Genomic DNA, 17,961 nt, shown 5'->3' on the forward strand with positions numbered 1-17,961 from the left:
ATTGTTAGTGGGAGGAATAGTGAACCATCATTTGACAGACCTAAATCTTGGAACACTATTCCTCCCACTGACAATGGGGCACAATTCATCTGCCAACTATGGGGCACTATTCCTTCCACTGACACCAATGATAGAACTACTTCTCCTAAGCAGACATTTACTGAATGAGGCATTTTCTACTCCCACTAGTCAGTCCTGCCCCCCAAAAATCTGAAGAAGCATACACTGGCTCATTCAGTCGGTCTCCAAATGTTCCAAAACAGTTTGTTGTCGGTTTTTGTTTTTCACATTAGTGACTGGGATCCTTTTACAATAAATCTCTAGATATCGAGAAGGTAGAAAGTGCAACTTACTGAGTTTAGACATTTTAAATGCTCATCTGTTATAAATTACTGATAACAATGTTTATCCTTTTTGAAAGATAAACTTTAAAACTAATGTGTCATGTGTTTAAATAAAAAAAACCTTCAAAATTGATACACTTTCATGTGTAAAAATGGTGAAAAGATTTGCTGTAGCTCTGCATTGACATATTACTAGATTACCATTCTGCTAGGGAAGACCTGTTTTTTATCACTGGTAGGTCTGTATTGTCCTCTATTTACATTACAAGGATTGTGAAGGACCACAGCTGATCATCTCCAGCATGGTGGTGATTAGAGGAGGCCTTTGTCTCAGGTTGGATGCTCTTCAGTCCTCCTAACTGAAAATTACATAAGTACATTGGAACATCCACATGCTAATCTGCTCTGAAAACTATCTTCTTGCCTTAAACCTAGTACACACTACTAGGGGTTTTTGTTTTACCCAGAGGGTTGAATGAAAATGGACAGCTCAAAAGGAGCTGCTGTACTATCTGTTAGCACAGCAATCTCCCCTGCTATGCTGAGAGTTCTGATTGGGAGCTGATTGGCAGACCTTTTGCAGGTCATGCCCCTGACCAGCTCATCTCTAGTATGTTGGACCGGCTTCCATAGACAAGAGCTGAATGTCAGCTAATTTCTATTGAACCAGTCCATGCCGCTCGACATTTTGCCTGTGTACTAGGCTTTAGGAGAGTTTTAAAATACATATAGATCATGTTTTGTTTTTAATTTAATCAAGCATCCAACAATTCTTTTCCTCTTCATCCTAGTAATTTACACTTCCAGGTATGTAGCTCAAAGAGTAAAGTCATCTATAGACGGTTCAAATCTCAGCCAGTCCCTGCTGAACCAGTCAAGATTTAAACCATGTATGGGCATGCTGAATCAACCCAAGTTGATCAACTTTTGGTACAACCAGCCTGTTGAGTTTTACATGCAATTATTGCTACTGGTTATTATAGCTGCTAGTAATCTCTCTTCTCTGGGCAGGGATGGCTTCCTCAGCCATGAGAACACAATAGCTCTGCACGAGAGATTCCCCTATGATGCTGTTGATGGGATAATGGAGTGATTTTCTTTCCTGTAAACAGTGGTTGCAGGAAAAAAAATTACACAGTCTATGGGTGGCTTTACAACTGACCCAGTTTTCCTGGCCTGGATTGGATTATGTCCTTTGGAACAGGATGCTCACACCTTTCGTGGTTGATTAACAAGACTTCTGCTTTTCCATCTCAGAAAGGACTTTTTTTTGTATGTAGGCAGAGGACATATCCCTTCCCATGCCCTAAATTACATAGACCACAAATTTTGTTTAAAAAAATAAAAATTGCCTATACCAGGGGTGGGCAACTGTGGCCCTCCAGCTGTTGTAGAACTACAAGTCCCATGAGGCGTTACAAGCATGACTCCCAAAGGCAGAGGCATAATGGGACTTGTAGTTTACCAACAGCTGGAGGGCCACAGTTGCCCACCCCTGGCCTATACCCATTATAGTATTGATTTTCTATTCCTTTGCCATGGATTTTCAAAGTAGTGAAAGCAATAATATGGAGGATGGATGAACTTTACAATTGTTTATTTTGGCCTGGGCTATAGACCTCCTTTACAAAAAAAAAAAAAAAAAGAGGGAAGAGGGACAGAAGGATTTGGGTTTAAAATGGGGACAGTCAGGAGCTTTGCAAAACAAGTCCAGATCAAGGTGATTAACTAGTTTGGATAATGTCTGGTCTGGGTTAGAATGGCCCTTTCTGCAATTGCTTTTCATCAAGAAAACAAAAGTCTCGAGGCACCAAAATATCAGGAATTTTCAACAGTATATGAATATGCATGGACAAATCAGTTTGACCACAACCTGTATGATGGAGTCAACACTAACTCCTTTTATATATTACTGATCAAGAACTAGACTACTTTGTGTCCACTGCAGGACGGTATCCCTTGTCATAATATATTCACACAAAAAAAAACCCCTCACACTAGTCAAACTATTGTGAGGGTAAAAATCCATGGCATATGTGACATTGCCAATTTGTTGTTTCAACAGTATCTGTATAATTTATGGCTTGTAGATATTATGGAATATACTTTAGACACCTTATCACTTAAACCGTGAAAACTGTGAATGCATGCGTCTGTACCAACAATTACGACAGCCAGTCAGAAAAATGAATCAACCCCCCCCCGGATATGGATATATTCACATAAGGGGTGTAAAGAACCCCCCCACCAGTAGGTATCTGTCAAAACGAAGTGTCCATTTGCAACTTTAGGGATTGAGCTCGGTTCACAATACGGCAACTTGTCAGGTGACTTTAGAATGGGTTCTGTGACTTGTCATGCAACTTTGTATCCAACCTAAAATTTTCACTGACTTCAAAAAAGGGGTTTCTGCAGTACTTTGATGTGATGTTCTTGCAATTTGAGTGCCGTAGAGTGTGAAGTTGCATAAAAGTGACATCAAAGTCGCGCTGGAAATAGCAATATTCTTAAAAATAAAATATAATAATATAATAAAAGCATTCTTCCCACTGACACCCATTGATGGGGCACTATTGCACCTACTGATTCCAATGATTACATTTTTTACTCCCTCTGACACAGAGCATTTTCTACTCCCAAAGGTCACAGTCGCACAGGGGCGGACTGACAACTCATGGGGCTCCTGGGCAATAGGGGATCATGGGGCCCCTGTGTCCTCACCCATACCCAAAAAAGCCTATGAAAAAGGTACCAGGGGCATCTCATGGGGCCCCCTACTGACCCAGGGCCCTCGGGCAATGCCCGAGTTCCCAAATGGTCAGTCCGCCCCTGCAGTCGCCCCCTCCTATGCTGCAATAGGCAATGGATGGGGGTGTATACATGCCACAGTCAGGATTCTTTGCATCACTCAGCAAAGTTTCAGAAAGCCCACGCAACACTACACATTCAAGCAAATAGGGAAGCACCACGAATGCTTTGCAGCTGCATGCAATACACAAGGTTGGGGAGCATTTGTTGGTAAAAAACGGGTGAAAATAGGTGTTGATGAGGCATCACATCGCTTCCTCACTGCCTGTCAGTAGCCTCCTAAGCGCAATCCGAAAGCAGATCGGGCTATACGCATGTCTAAATCTACCCAAAGGGATGTATCACTATTTCTTGGCCATCATTATGTATGTCGGTTTAATACCTTGTTCTAATCTTTAGCATTTATTTGCTTTATTATGCCTTTAAAAAAATTTAAATAAAAATGATTTGAACATAAATCTACCCTAAGGGAACCCTAGATGATTCGACTTTCTTTCCTTCCACCATACAACCGTACAAGCAGGGTATGATGGAGCACAGGTCCTCCCACTCATATTATGTATGGAGCACGATTCCTCCCATAGAGCCCAACAATAGAGCATTAATCCTTCCATAAATACCATTGATGGGGCACTATTCCCCCCCACTGATCCCAATGATAGAGCACAGTTCTTCCCACTGATATTGTTTATGGGGCACTATTCCTCCCATTGATACCATTGACGGGACACTATTTCCTCCACTGATATTATTGGAAGAGCACTATTCCCCCCACTGATCCCACGATGGAGCACGATTCCTCCAAATGATGCCATTCATGGGACACTCTATCCCCCACTGAATCCAAAGAAGCAGCACAATTCTTCCCACTAACAATAATGATGGGGCACAATCTCTTCCACTGACTCCATTGATGTGGCACTATTCCTGTCATCAGAACACAATGCTTACTGCTATAGTTGCTGGCAGTAATTGTATGTAAAAGTGTGGCTGGTTGTACACAAGTTGATCGAATGTCTGGCAGAATTTCAGACCATATAAGGCTGGTTTAGGAGTCAAAGATTCAATATATTACCTGTTGGGGCCCTTTCACACTGATGTGCTTTTGATGCTTTCCCATTAACTTACATGGGAAGCTGCTTTTTTTGGTGCACTTTTGAAAAATGACACCAAAAAAGTCCCCTTCCATTATAAGACAATGGAGCATGCAGGACTTTTCAAAGCTTATAGCACCTCCAGTGTGAACAGTTACATAGGACTTAAAGGGGAATAGTTTTCATACACTTTTGTTACCATGGAAAAAAAAAAGAGTGGCAAAAGCACTCCAGTCTAAAAGGGGCCTGAAATGAAAATGAAGATAAGTTGTGTTGAATTCAATAGTATTTTACATGAAAGCTTGCATGCATATCTCAGGATCAGCAGGAGGAAGGTGGATAGCATGATTTATGAGTTTACATTTCTAATTATATGGATTTAATTTTGTATATTTTTATATGAGCTATCGTTGTAAAAGAGATATTCATACAATCAGGGCCGTGGATAAGGGGGTACCACCAGTCCTCCTGTACAGGGCCCAGACCTGCAGGGGGGCCAGGCAGCTGGATGAATCGGATATGTGCAGGAAGGGTGAACGGGGAAATTACTGGAACCAATCCCCTGTATGGCTCTCTCTGCAGCAGCTGAAAGCTGGGTTCTGCTCCTGGCTGGCTCTCAGTTGCTGCAGAGAGAAATATACAGGGGATTGGTTACTGTAATTTACCAGCCCCTTCCATTGCTGAATGAACACAATCTGTACTGCTCACTCGCTGTGTTCATTCATAATTGAAGTATAGTAATCTGTGGTTTGTTTTGTGGGGACTGGGGGGGGAGGGCTTCTAGGTTGGCTGTAAGGGGCCCTGTGGTTTGGGGGGGCCCTGTCTGGTTTGCTTTAAGGGGCCCCGTGGTTTCTAACAGGAGCCCTGCATACAATTAGAAAAGCAACCACTAAAGTAGCAGTTTGATGAACACAGCTCGTCTCCTTCTCTCTGTATTGATGCTGGATATGCTGGTGAACACCAGTGTACGGAGACAACTTAGGTGAACCTCAAATGTATATTTTATAACTTTTAGATTACATTTTGTCTAATGCGATTTTTGACGAAAAAATTATTTTTGTTATGGGTGAAATTGTGTGAAAGTGGCAGGAAAGGATTGAAGAATGAAAAGTACTAGGACGTCACGGGCCGCAATAAAGAGAAATGAAATTACTACCTTGATATTTAGACTTTGAAAAAAAATTATTGGGAAAAAAAATTTTTTATTTTTGGCACATTTCATACTTTTCACAACATATTGATCCCCAAACCATTCCCTGTGGTTTGCCGAAGCACATTCATTTATTCAATTCTTTTCATAATTTGGTATGAAAGAATTTGGGTAGTGTGCAAGACACCCTAGTTTATATCGGGGAACTCATGTTTTGTTTTTTGTATTAAAACCGGGGAACTCCTGTTTACATATTTTTGTAGTATTTGAATTTATTTTTTATATTTCCATGGTACATGTGTTCTGTTCGGTTGATTACATTATAAACATTATGTTTTTTGACCTGGGTCAAGTTTGCTAATGGCTCAGCTTGAGTTCTTGGATAGGTTGTATTATTCCATTGGGACTGGTGTACTGATTTTTTGTTTGTTTGGGGGGGTTGAATGTTTTAAGCATTTTTTTCTGTGGGTTGTATTCAGGGCTTTTTTTCTCAGCAAATAGGTGCAAGAACAACCCCCTTCTGAGTCACCCCTTGATTTCTGCCCCCCTGCCTACCTTCGAGCACCGTCCCCTGGTTCCTACCCTTACCCACCTCCCTGTACTGCTCCTTTTAGAGAATACAGAGCCAATTATCCTTTTGTATGGAATTTATTGGTTACAAGAAAAATAATAAAATAGATCCCCTGCAGCCAGCAACAATAGCCCCACTCCAGCAACAGAGGGCGGCACAGTGGCTTAGTGGTTAGCACGTCTGCCTTGCAGTAAATGGGTCATGGGTTTGATTCCTGACCATGGCGCCTCCTGCATGGAGTTTGCATGTTCTCCCTGTGCTTGCGTGGGTTTCCTCCGGGTGCTCCAGTTTCCTCCTACACTCCAAAGACATGCTGGTAGGTTAGCTGGATCCTGTCTAAATTGGCCCTAATATGTGTATGTATGAATGTGAGTTAGGGACCTTAGATTGTACACCACTTGAGGGTCAGGGACTGATGTGAATGTTGAATATATATATATATGTGTAAAGCGCTGCGTAAATTGACAGTGCTATATAAGTACCTGAAATAAATAACAGCAGATTCCATCAGCAACAATGGACCCCGCCACAAAATACCACCCCAACAGCAACAACAGATCTTTCCTCAACAACAGATCCCTTCCAACAAGAATTGACCTCCCAGCAACAATAGATTCCTCCCCAGCAACAATAGGCCACCATGCAAAAATATATCCCATGCAAAAATATATCCCCTCCAGTGACAATAGATCCCCCAGCAGCCAGCATCAATAGACCCTCCAGCACCACTTGCCATTACATACATTCAGTTATAGAAGTGCAGGAACTGTGTTCTCACTGAAAAAAAGCCCTGGTTGTGTTTGTAGGATATTATACAATTTTATGGTGTTTTGTGATTTCTAATAAAGTTGTGTTTTCATATATCTTTCTGTCATGTTTTTATTGGAAAAATAAATATCCGCACCACAATGGGTCTAGCCCTTCTCTACTCTATCCAATATTTTAGAAAAAATGTGGGCTATACATATTACTTATTACCAAAATTGCTCTTCTGTTAACATTTAATTAAAAAAACATTAGCAAGGTCCCTGGATGTTTGGATTGGAATTGTTTTAACTGTTTATTGAAGCTCTGTATTGTTGCCATATCACTATAACATTACCATGTCTGTACTGAAAATCAGATTTACAACCAGCTGGTCTGTATTGTTTACATCACATAGATTCTGAATGGCCACTCCTGACCTTATGGTAGGTGGTTAGGTGGGGCCATTGACTTTGGCTGGACTCTATTCAAGTCAACCTGACACAGAGCTTACCTCCCAGCTGGAGACGAAACAATGCACTTGGACCTCTCCCAAACCAGCCTGGAGCCATTTTTTTTCTGCAGAAAACTTTAAACATTGTAACACAAAGTTGTAAAGAATTGCTTATTTTTGTGTTTTTCATTGCATCAACAAGCTATATTTTTCAAACATTACAGAATACATGATCCATGTTATAATTTTAGAAAACCTGTAATATTATATTTCAAAACCATACTGGCTATATATGCAAAAAACATTAATTTTAGCCTGTCATTGGCCCCCTTTTTTTTTCTTCATACAAATGTATTAATTTAGACTGGGAAAAAAAGAAGTCTTAGGCCCCATTCACACTAGGATATTGTTTTTGACACTGCGATTTTTCCTCATGATTCAAAAATGTCCTAGTGTGAATGAGGCCTTAAGCTGGCCATACATGGATCAAAATTCAGCTGTTTCAGCAGGGACTGGCCGAATTTCAATCCATGTATGGGCAGGTTGGTTGTACACAACTGGATCTATCGAGTCTTAGGCCCCATTCACACTAGGATGTTGTTTTTGACCCTGCAATTTTTTTTCCCACGATTCAAAAAGTGTGAATGAGGCCTTAAGCTGGCCATACATGGATCAATATTTAGCCAGCAACATTGATCTTTGTTTTCCCCACTGTCAGAACACAATACCACAGCGGGAAGGATTTCCCCATCCACCTCCAATGTGTGAATAGGGGAATCAGCTCATTTCTTGTTTTTGTTCAAACCAAAACCCAAAAATGAATAATGTATGGCCAGTCTTGGTTTCTATGCTAGTGGTCTCAAATTGCAGTATATGGACCAGCATTTGCTCTTTAATAGCCTTGAACTGACCCTTGGGGCACAATCCCTTCCATTGGCCCTAAGGATGGAGCACAATTCCTCCCACTGACACCACTGATGGGGGTACTATTTTTACCACTGATTCCAATGATGTAGCACAATTCCTCCCATTTATATAATTTATGGGGCACTATTCCTCCCACTGTGCCTAACGATAGAGCACACATCCTCCCACTGATATTATTGATGAGGGCACTATTCCTCCAGCTGAAACCACTGATGGTGGTACTATTTCTCCCATCGAACCCAATGATGGAGCACAATTCCGCCCACTGATATTATTTATAGGGCACCATTTTTCCCACTGAGCCCAAAGACAGAGCACAAATCCTCCCCATGACACCATTGATGGGGTACTATTTCTCCCACTGATATTATTGATAGGGCACTATTCCTCCCACTGAGTCCAATGATAGAGAACAAATCCTCCTCATGACACCATTGATGGGGCACTATTTCCCCCTCCAATATTTTTGATGGGGCACTATTTCTCCCACTGAGTCCAACAATAGAGAATAAATCCTTCTTATGACACCTTTGATGGGGCACAATTTCTCCCACTGATACCATTGATGGGACACTATATCTACCGATGAGCCCATCCAAGCAGCACAATTCCTTCTACTGAACCTAATATGATAACCTAATGTGATAGGGCACAATCCCACTGACACCATTGATGTGGCACTATTCCTCCCACTCAGCCCAATGATGGAACACATCTCTTCCTAATGTCACCATTGATGAAGGGTACTGTTTCTCCCACTGAGCCCAAGGATGGGGCACAATTCCTCCTACCGACACCATTGATAGGGTGCTATTCCACTGAGACCAACAATGGGGCAAAATTACTCTCACTGACACAATTGATGGGGGCACTCTTCATCCCACTGAGCCCGATAATGGGGCACAATTTTCCCCACTGACACTAACCAACCCTGGCCAATATTTTACTCCCACACACCACTGAGCCGGAATTGTTTACTCCCACTGATACCCAGTGATGGGGCATTTGCTACTCTCGCTGTCCAAAGCCTAGTCCCTAAAGTCTGGAGAGTAATGAACTGATCCTCTGTTTAGAACGTTTAAAAACCCCTGTTATATACAGATTGTTTGTGTGTTGTTTAGCATTTAACAAATGTAATGCATTTTATAGGAAACCTGTAATGACAGAAATATAAATTCAGCCATAAGCATCCTTCTTAGCTTCAGCCTTAAGCTGGCAATAGAGGGATAGAAATTTGCCCGGTTCAGCAGGAACCGCCTGAATTTCAGTCCATCTATGGGCGGACTGGTTGTACTAAAGTCACTCTATAAATCGACTTCAGTACAACCAGCCTGTCAGGTTTTTTTTTTTTGCCCAATCACTACCGGAAGCTACAAGCCAATGGCAGTGATTATTATTTTTTGTATAAAAAATTCATGTTGACATATATTTTTACAAATATTTGTAAATGCATTCCAAAAATGTAGATTTGTATTTTTAAAGACATACAGTATATTTGAAATGTATTTTTAAAAATATTTTGTAATAAAAACGCATTTCAACATGCAGTATATATATATTTATTGAAATACATTTTTAAATTTATTGAATATGGCCAAATTTGTAGTATTTCAAATACATAGCAATATATTTGGGAAGAATATTTTTAAAATATATTTCAAATATATTTTTCTTCCATGTGGGGATACAACCTGTCACCAGATATAATTCTATCTGATTTTGAAAGTAATTTAAATGCAATTTACACCTTCAGCCATGTCCTAAAGTTTTAACATCATTACCTGCTCCAGACTTTTTGGCTGGGATTGAATAATGCTAATTAGAACAGGCTGTTCACACTTTCTGAGAGGTAATTGGATATCCCCAAGGAAATGAAGGCTGGCCATACATTATACAATTTTCTTGAGATTTTTGGTTTAGATTTACCAAAAACCATATAATAAACCATTCCTTAAGAAATATAAAAAATAGCTAAAGTTACAAATTAACTGAAATATGTTTCACCTTCCAACATTGCTTACTAGGAGACCTTCTACATCCTGTGAAATAATTTACAATAGGAACATGGAACATAACGACACAAACACTTCTTTCAGAAAGCAGAAAGGTTTATTGGCAGCAGGATCAGCAAACAGTATTGATATGGAATGGAAGCATTTATAATAAATGGAAACAGTATTGTTCAAATACTAAAAAAACTATAATATACATAATAAAGGAAACTATGGCCAACGTTCAATTTTCAGAACCACGATAATGATGAAAGTGCCTCTACAGCCCAAAACTTTGTTTTTGTTAGTTTAGGATGGAGAGGAGAAATGTTAAACATTGACTTTCATAGGTATTACATTGGTTAAAATTTATTTATAGCTAAAACTATTTTGTTTTGGATGGAGATGCAACAGGAAGTGAGAGGAAATCTCTCCAAAGTGAGCAGAATTTCAAGCAGTTGTCACCAGAACAGGTGTCTGTATTGGAAGACTTACATTCATCTCTTGTTCTGGTGGCAACGTTAACATTTTTGGATTTCCCATCACCTCCGATCACCATCACCAAGACAAATAGACAAATAGAAAATGATACAATTTGACAAGGGTTCCAATCCTTTCCTACTTTATCCAAAACTGGAACAAAAAATCTTTGCACTCTATCTACACTTTAAATAAAGTCAATAATAAAAATTAGATGAATTATATTTAAATGCAATTAAAAAACATTAACATTTGAACTCTATTATAGTAATTAATTTATAATTCTGATGGAGCTTTTTGGATAAACATAGAAAGCGGCATGGAGGGGCTCAGTGAATGTGGCAGTGAAGGTGTGGAGGTGTCTGACGGGTTTACACAGCTGGTAGAAGGACAGACGGCCAGAGTCATATTCCAAATAAATCCCAACATTCTTTAGAAACGATTTGGAGTCTATATTTATCAAAGAGTTGTTGTGCCTGAGTTGAAGATTTGAAGGTGTTTGACTCAGGCTCCAGGATTTCTCATTACAGCCAATAAATGATTCATTTCCCCCAATCTTCCGATCTATGCTCTCAGAGGCCACCCCTATCAGCCATTCCTCCGCCTCACTTACATCCACTTCCCAGTAATGTGTCCCTGAAGTAAAACTTTGGATACTCAATACTTGGCAACATTTAAACCTTTTAGGACCTTCAGGCCTGTTGACACCAAGGTCAGTATGAACAGCCCTCTTCCTTTTCTTTGATAGTATAATGTTATCATTAGCCGTATTTATGTCCAATAAAATGTCAGATTTCTCCAACTTTAAAAATTGTCTTTTTGCCACCAGATCGCTCAGTTTGTGAGCAAAGATGCAAAGTCCACTTTGCAGCATGTGTAAGATGGCTCCTTCAGATATACATCCAGCAGTTTTGACGTCATTGGTTGTGTCCCCCAACTGGGGAAGAATGTCCTCTCTGTTTGGTGCCTTTTTCAACACAGTTAATGGATCATCAATATCGCACAATTCTTTCATTTGATTGATGGTCTTGGACAGCTCATCCTTCTGTTGCTCCAACTGCTGGATCAGATAAGAGACCGAATGTGAGATCGCTTTATTTTGTCTGCAGTTTTCCTTTAGGACTCTCTTCTCAACATCCTCCAGCTTTTTCCTGATTTTTCTAAACATCTTCTTGAATCTCTTGACAACAGCAGTTATTTTTCCATTCTCTGCTGTCCTATGATTTTCCAGATTCTGAATTCTCCTCTGGATCTCCTCTCTCTCAAAGTCTAATGCATTTGTAGAATCTCTTAATCCCTCCTTTATCTTTTCAGAGGCCTCATTTAGAAGGTCCACCTGGTGTCCTTTGTGGTCTCCAGCCACCCAACAAGACACACAGATAGAGGTATTGTCCTCCGAGCAGTAACATTTTAGGAGCTCCTTGTGTGTGGAGCATTTTACATCCCCAAATGACGCTGTGGGTTCGGTTAACATGTGATGCGATGACTTGCTGTGGTTGCTCAAGTGCTTATCACAAAATGAGGCCTCACAGTGCAGACACGTTTTCGAAGCTGGTGTAGGAGAATCGCAGTATGTACACAAGACCTCTGTGTCCTCCTGGTGAGCAGATATGAAACACTCCATGATGTTACACAGCTTCTCCAGTGGATGGCGCTGTGTATATGGCTCTCTGCACTCCGGACAGGAATATTCTCCAGATGTTTCCTGGGAATCCAGCACAGTCACTATACAGTCCCAGCAGAAGTTATGGCCACATTTCAGAGATATGGGCTCCTTATAAAGGTTCAGGCAGGTGGAGCAGTTTAGCTCCTCTCTCAGGTCAGCAGATGCCATTGAAGAGGTGACAATGATCTTGTGAGAAGGACATTAACTGGTGATGGAATCTCAGCTCATGGCTCAACCTTGGGGTTGAAAGAGGTTCTTTGGAGGCCTTGTTATGCAAAGTGACATCAGATGTCCTTGTAAAGTAAGACCCACCCTCCTCTAGTAACCCTTTATCTGCTGAGGACAGATTGTCTTGTACTTTGTTAGCCATTGATCAATGCAGGAATTCTTGAATTTTTAGTGATACCCTTGATTGAAGAACTTGAGAAATTAAAAATTCAAGTTTTGGGACTTCTTAGATCCCATCTTTAGGCTTTATACACTTCTGAAAATGGTTTTGTCTTTCTTTATATTATTATAGCCTGAGGAGAGACCTAAGTGGTTCTGACAGATTGTATCTTTAATCATTTAAGTTACCTAGTACAGATGATGGGAAATTCAGATAAACGATTGGCTGTCTTTTTTGCATGCTAGTCTCATATCGAAAATAAGAGGGTTACTTTAGCCGCACCGAAAGGTTTTACCCCCTTCATAACCAGGGCAATTTTTTTGCTACTTAGCACTGTGCTATTTAAACTGGCAATTGCGCGGGCATGCAAAACTGTACACAAATGACATTTATATCTTTTTTTTACACACAAATAGAGTTTTAGTTTGGTGGTATTTCATCACCACCGGGTTTTTTTTATTATATAAATTTAAAAAGACCAAAAATTGTGAAATAAAACAATATTTTCTACTTTCTATTATAAAACATATCTTCATAAATTTAAGCCAAAATGTATTCTGCTACAAGTCTTTGGTAAAAAAAAAAAAAAAAAAATCCCAATAAGTGTGTATTGATTGGTTCATGTGAAAGTTATAGTCTACATACTATGGTATACAAATTTGAAAATTGATCAATCCCGATGTAGTGATTCATTTCTTAAGGCCCTTAAAATATCAGGACAGTACAAATATCCCTCGAATAACCCCTTTTTGGAAAGTAGATGATCTGAGGTATTTAGTAAGAGGCATGGCGAGTTTTGTGAAATTGGTTGGAAAATGAAGAAATTAATTTTTTTTTTAACTATTTTACATACTGTCACCGGTGCAGTATAGGGTCATCATAGGTGACAAAGACTGGTGACAATGTGAAAAAAAACATTTTTATAATATTTTTTCATTCAATTTTACTTTTTTTTTTAACTGACTGGTGACAGTATGTTAAAAAAAAAATCTTATAAACATTTTTTAAATAATTTTTCATGTAAGCTCTAACGAGCAGGGCCCTCTGATTCCTCTGATAACTATACTGTTTGCCCTCACACTGTAAAGCGCTGCGCAAACTGTTGGCGCTATATAAATCCTCTATAATAATAATAATAATAATAAATAATTTAATTTTTTTTACTTTTTTTAATTCTTTTTTTATCCAGCCCTTGGGCACTAGCCCTCCCATTGATATAAGGCAATATTCATACCACTGACAACAGATGAGAAATCATTCCTGCCACTGTGTCCATGGGAAGAATAGTGTCCCATTGTTAGTGGGAGGAATAGTGAACCATCATTTGACAGACCTAAATCTTGGAACACTATTCCTCCCACTGACAATGGGGCACAATTCCTCTGCCAACTATGGGGCACTATTCCTTCCACTGACACCAATGATAGAACTACTTCTCCTAAGCAGACATTTACTGAATGAGGCATTTTCTACTCCCACTAGTCAGTCCTGCCCCCCAAAAATCTGAAGAACCATACACTGGCTCATTCAGTCGGTCTCCAAATGTTCCAAAACAGTTTGTTGTCGGTTTTTGTTTTTCACATTAGTGACTGGGATCCTTTTACAATAAATCTCTAGATATCGAGAAGGTAGACAGTGCAACTTACTGAGTTTAGACATTTTAAATGCTCATCTGTTATAAATTACTGATAACAATGTTTATCCTTTTTGAAAGGTAAACTTTAAAACTAATGTGTCATGTGTTTAAATAAAAAAAACCTTCAAAATTGATACACTTTCATGTGTAAAAATGGTGAAAAGATTTGCTGTAGCTCTGCATTGACATATTACTAGATTACCATTCTGCTAGGGAAGACCTGTTTTTTTTTTATCACTGGTAGGTCTGTATTGTCCTCTATTTACATTACAAGGATTGTGAAGGACCACAGCTGATCATCTCCAGCATGGTGGTGATTAGAGGAGGCCTTTGTCTCAGGTTGGATGCTCTTCAGTCCTCCTAACTGAAAATTACAAAAGTACATTGGAACATCCACATGCCAATCTGCTCTGAAAACTATCTTCTTGCCTTAAACCTAGTACACACTACTAGGGGTTTTTGTTCTACCCAGAGGGCTGAATGAAAATGAACAGCTCAAAAGGAGCTGCTGTACTATCTGTTAGCACAGCAATCTCCCCTGCTATGCTGAGAGTTCTGATTGGGAGCTGATTGGCAGACCTTTTGCAGGTCATGCCCCTGACCAGCTGATCGCTAGTATGTTGGACCGGCTTCCATAGACAAGAGCTGAATGTCAGCTAATTTCTATTGAACCAGTCCATGCCGCTCGACATTTGGCCTGTGTACTAGGCTTCAGGAGAGTTTTAAAATACATATAGTTCATGTTTTGTTTTTAATTTAATCAAGCATCCAACAATTCTTTTCCTCTTCATCCTAGTAATTTAGCAAGAATTCACACTTCCAGGTATGTAGCTTAAAGAGTAAAGTCATCTATAGACGGTTCAAATCTCAGCCAGTCCCTGCTGAACCAGTCAAGATTTAAACCATGTATGGGCATGCTGAACCAACCCAAGTTGATCAACTTTTGGTACAACCAGCCTGTTGAGTTTTACATGCAATTATTGCTACTGGTTATTATAGCTGCTAGTAATCTCTCTTCTCTGGGCAGGGATGGCTTCCTCAGCCATGAGAACACAATAGCTCAGCACGAGAGATTCCCCTATGATGCTGTTGATGGGATAATGGAGCGATTTTCTTTCCTGTAAACAGTGGTTGCAGGAAAAAAAATTACACAGTCTATGGGTGGCTTTACAACTGACCCAGTTTTCCTGGCCTGGATTGGATTATGTCCTTTGGAACAGGATGCTCACACCTTTCGTGGTTGATTAACAAGACTTCTGCTTTCCCATCTCAGAAAGGACTTTTTTTTGTATGTAGGCAGACATACCCCTTCCCATGCCCTAAATTACATAGACAATAATATGGACAATGGATGAACTTTAAAATTGTTTATTTTGGCCTGGGCTCTAGACCTCCTTTACAAAAAAAAAAAAAGAGGGAAGAGGGACAGAAGGATTTGGGTTTAAAATGGGGACAGTCCTCCTGTACAGGGCCCAAGCCTGCAGGGGGCTCAGGCAGCTGGATGAATCGGATATGTGCAGGAAGGGTGAACGGGGAAATTACTGGAACCAATCCCCTGTATGGCTCTCTCTGCAGCAGCAGAAAACTGGGTTCTGCTCCTGGCTTGCTTTCAGTTGCTGCAAAGAGAAATATACAGGGGATCGGTTAATGTAATTTACCAGCCCCTTCGATTCCTAAATGAACACAATCTGTACTGCTCACTCGCTGTGTTCATTCATAATTGAAGCATAGTAAACTGTGGTTTGTTTTGTGGGGACGGGGGGGGGGTGCTGTTAATTTGGCTGTAAGGGGCCCTGTGGTTTGGGGGGGCCCTGTCAGGTTGGCTGTAAGGGGCCCCGTGGTTTCTAACAGCAGCCCTGCATACAATTAGAAAAGCAACCACTAAAGTAGCAGTTTAATGAACACAGCTTGTCTCCTTCTCTCTGTATTGATGCTGGATATGCTGGTGAACACCAGTGTACGGAGACAACTTAGGTGAACCTCAAATGTATATTTTATAAATTTTAGATTACATTTTGTCTAATGCGATTTTTGACGAAAAAATTATTTTTGTTATGGGTGAAATTGTGTGAAAGTGGCAGGGAAGGATTGAAGAATGAAAAATACTAGGACGTCACGGGCCAAAATAAAGAGAAATAAAATTACTACCTTGATATTTAGACTTTGAAAAAAAATTATTGGGAAAAAAAAATGTTTATTTTTGGCACATTTCATACTTTTCACAACATATTGATCCCCAAACCATTCCCTGTGGTTTGCCGAAGCACATTCATTTATTCAATTCTTTTCATAATTTGGTATGAAAGAATTTGGGTAGTGTGCAAGACACCCTAGTTTATATCGGGGAACTCATGTTTTGTTTTTTGTATTAAAACCGAGGAACTCCTGTTTACATATTTTTGTAGTATTTGCATTTATTTTTTATATTTCCATGGTACATGTGTTCTGTTTGGTTGATTACATTATAAACATTATGTTTCTTGACCTGGGTCAAGTTTGCTAATGGCTCAGCTTGAGTTCTCGGATAGGTTGTATTATTCCATTGGGACTAGTGTACTGATTTTTTGTTTGTTTGGGGGGGTTGAATGTTTTAAGCATTTTTTTCTGTGGGTTGTATTCAGGGCTTTTTTTTCTCAGCAAATAGGTGCAAGAACAACCCCCTTCTGAGTCACCCCTTGTTTCTGCCCCCCTGCCTACCTTCGAGCACCGTCCCATGGTTCCTACCCTTACCCACCTCCCTGTACTGCTCCTTTTAGAGAATACAGAGCCAATTAACCTTTTGTATGGAATTTATTGGTTACAAGAAAAATAATAAAATAGATCCCCTGCAGCCAGCAACAATAGCCCCACTCCAGCAACAGAGGGCGTCACAGTGGCTTAGAGGTTAGCACGTCTGCCTTGCAGTAAATGGGTCATGGGTTTGATTCCTGACCATGGCGCCTCCTGCATGGAGTTTGCATGTTCTCCCTGTGCTTGCGTGGGTTTCCTCCGGGTGCTCCAGTTTCCTCCTACACTCCAAAGACATGCTGGTAGGTTAGCTGGATCCTGTCTAAATTGGCCCTAATATGTGTATGTATGAATGTGAGTTAGGGACCTTAGATTGTACACCACTTGAGGGTTAGGGACTGATGTGAATGTTCAATATATATATATATATATGTGTAAAGCGCTGCGTAAATTGACAGTGCTATATAAGTACCTGAAATAAATAACAGCAGATTCCATCAGCAACAATGGACCCCGCCACAAAATACCACCCCAACAGCAACAACAGATCTTTCCTCAACAACAGATCCCTTCCAACAAGAATTGACCTCCCAGCAACAATAGATTCTTCCCCAGCAACAATAGGCCACCATGCAAAAATATATCCCATGCAAAAATATATCCCCTCCAGTGACAATAGATCCCCCAGCAGTCAGCATCAATAGACCCTCCAGCACCACTTGCCATTACATACATTCAGTTATAGAAGTGCAGGAACTGTGTTCTCACTGAAAAAAAGCCCTGGTTGTGTTTGTAGGATATTTTACAATTTTATGGAGTTTTGTGATTTCTAATAAAGTTGTGTTTTCATATATCTTTTTGTCATGTTTTTATTGGAAAAATAAATATCCGCACCACAATGGGTCTAGCCCTTCTCTACTCTATACAATATTTTAGGAAAAAATGTGGGCTATACATATTACTTATTACCAAAATTGCTCT

General features: G+C 40.0%; 1 protein-coding gene across 1 annotated transcript; it reads right to left on the reverse strand.

Annotated features, from left to right (window-relative positions):
- Positions 1-10,834: 10,834 nt before the first annotated feature.
- Positions 10,835-12,397, reverse strand: LOC149454384 (E3 ubiquitin/ISG15 ligase TRIM25-like). Its single transcript, XM_089687612.1, has one exon. The coding sequence runs from the start codon at positions 12,395-12,397 to the stop codon at positions 10,835-10,837; it is 1,563 nt and encodes a 520-aa protein (XP_089543738.1).
- Between the last annotated feature and the right edge of the window lie 5,564 nt (positions 12,398-17,961).

This window comes from Staurois parvus, unplaced genomic scaffold (assembly GCF_062004578.1).
Source record: "Staurois parvus isolate SC_StPar_1 unplaced genomic scaffold, SC_StPar_1.0 ptg000432l, whole genome shotgun sequence".
Classification (NCBI taxonomy): domain Eukaryota; kingdom Metazoa; phylum Chordata; class Amphibia; order Anura; family Ranidae; genus Staurois; species Staurois parvus.

Bases quoted from the DNA above. Each gene is read 5' to 3' on its own strand.
- LOC149454384 (XM_089687612.1), bottom strand. From the start codon at position 12,397: ATGGCATCTGCTGACCTGAGAGAGGAGCTAAACTGCTCCACCTGCCTG.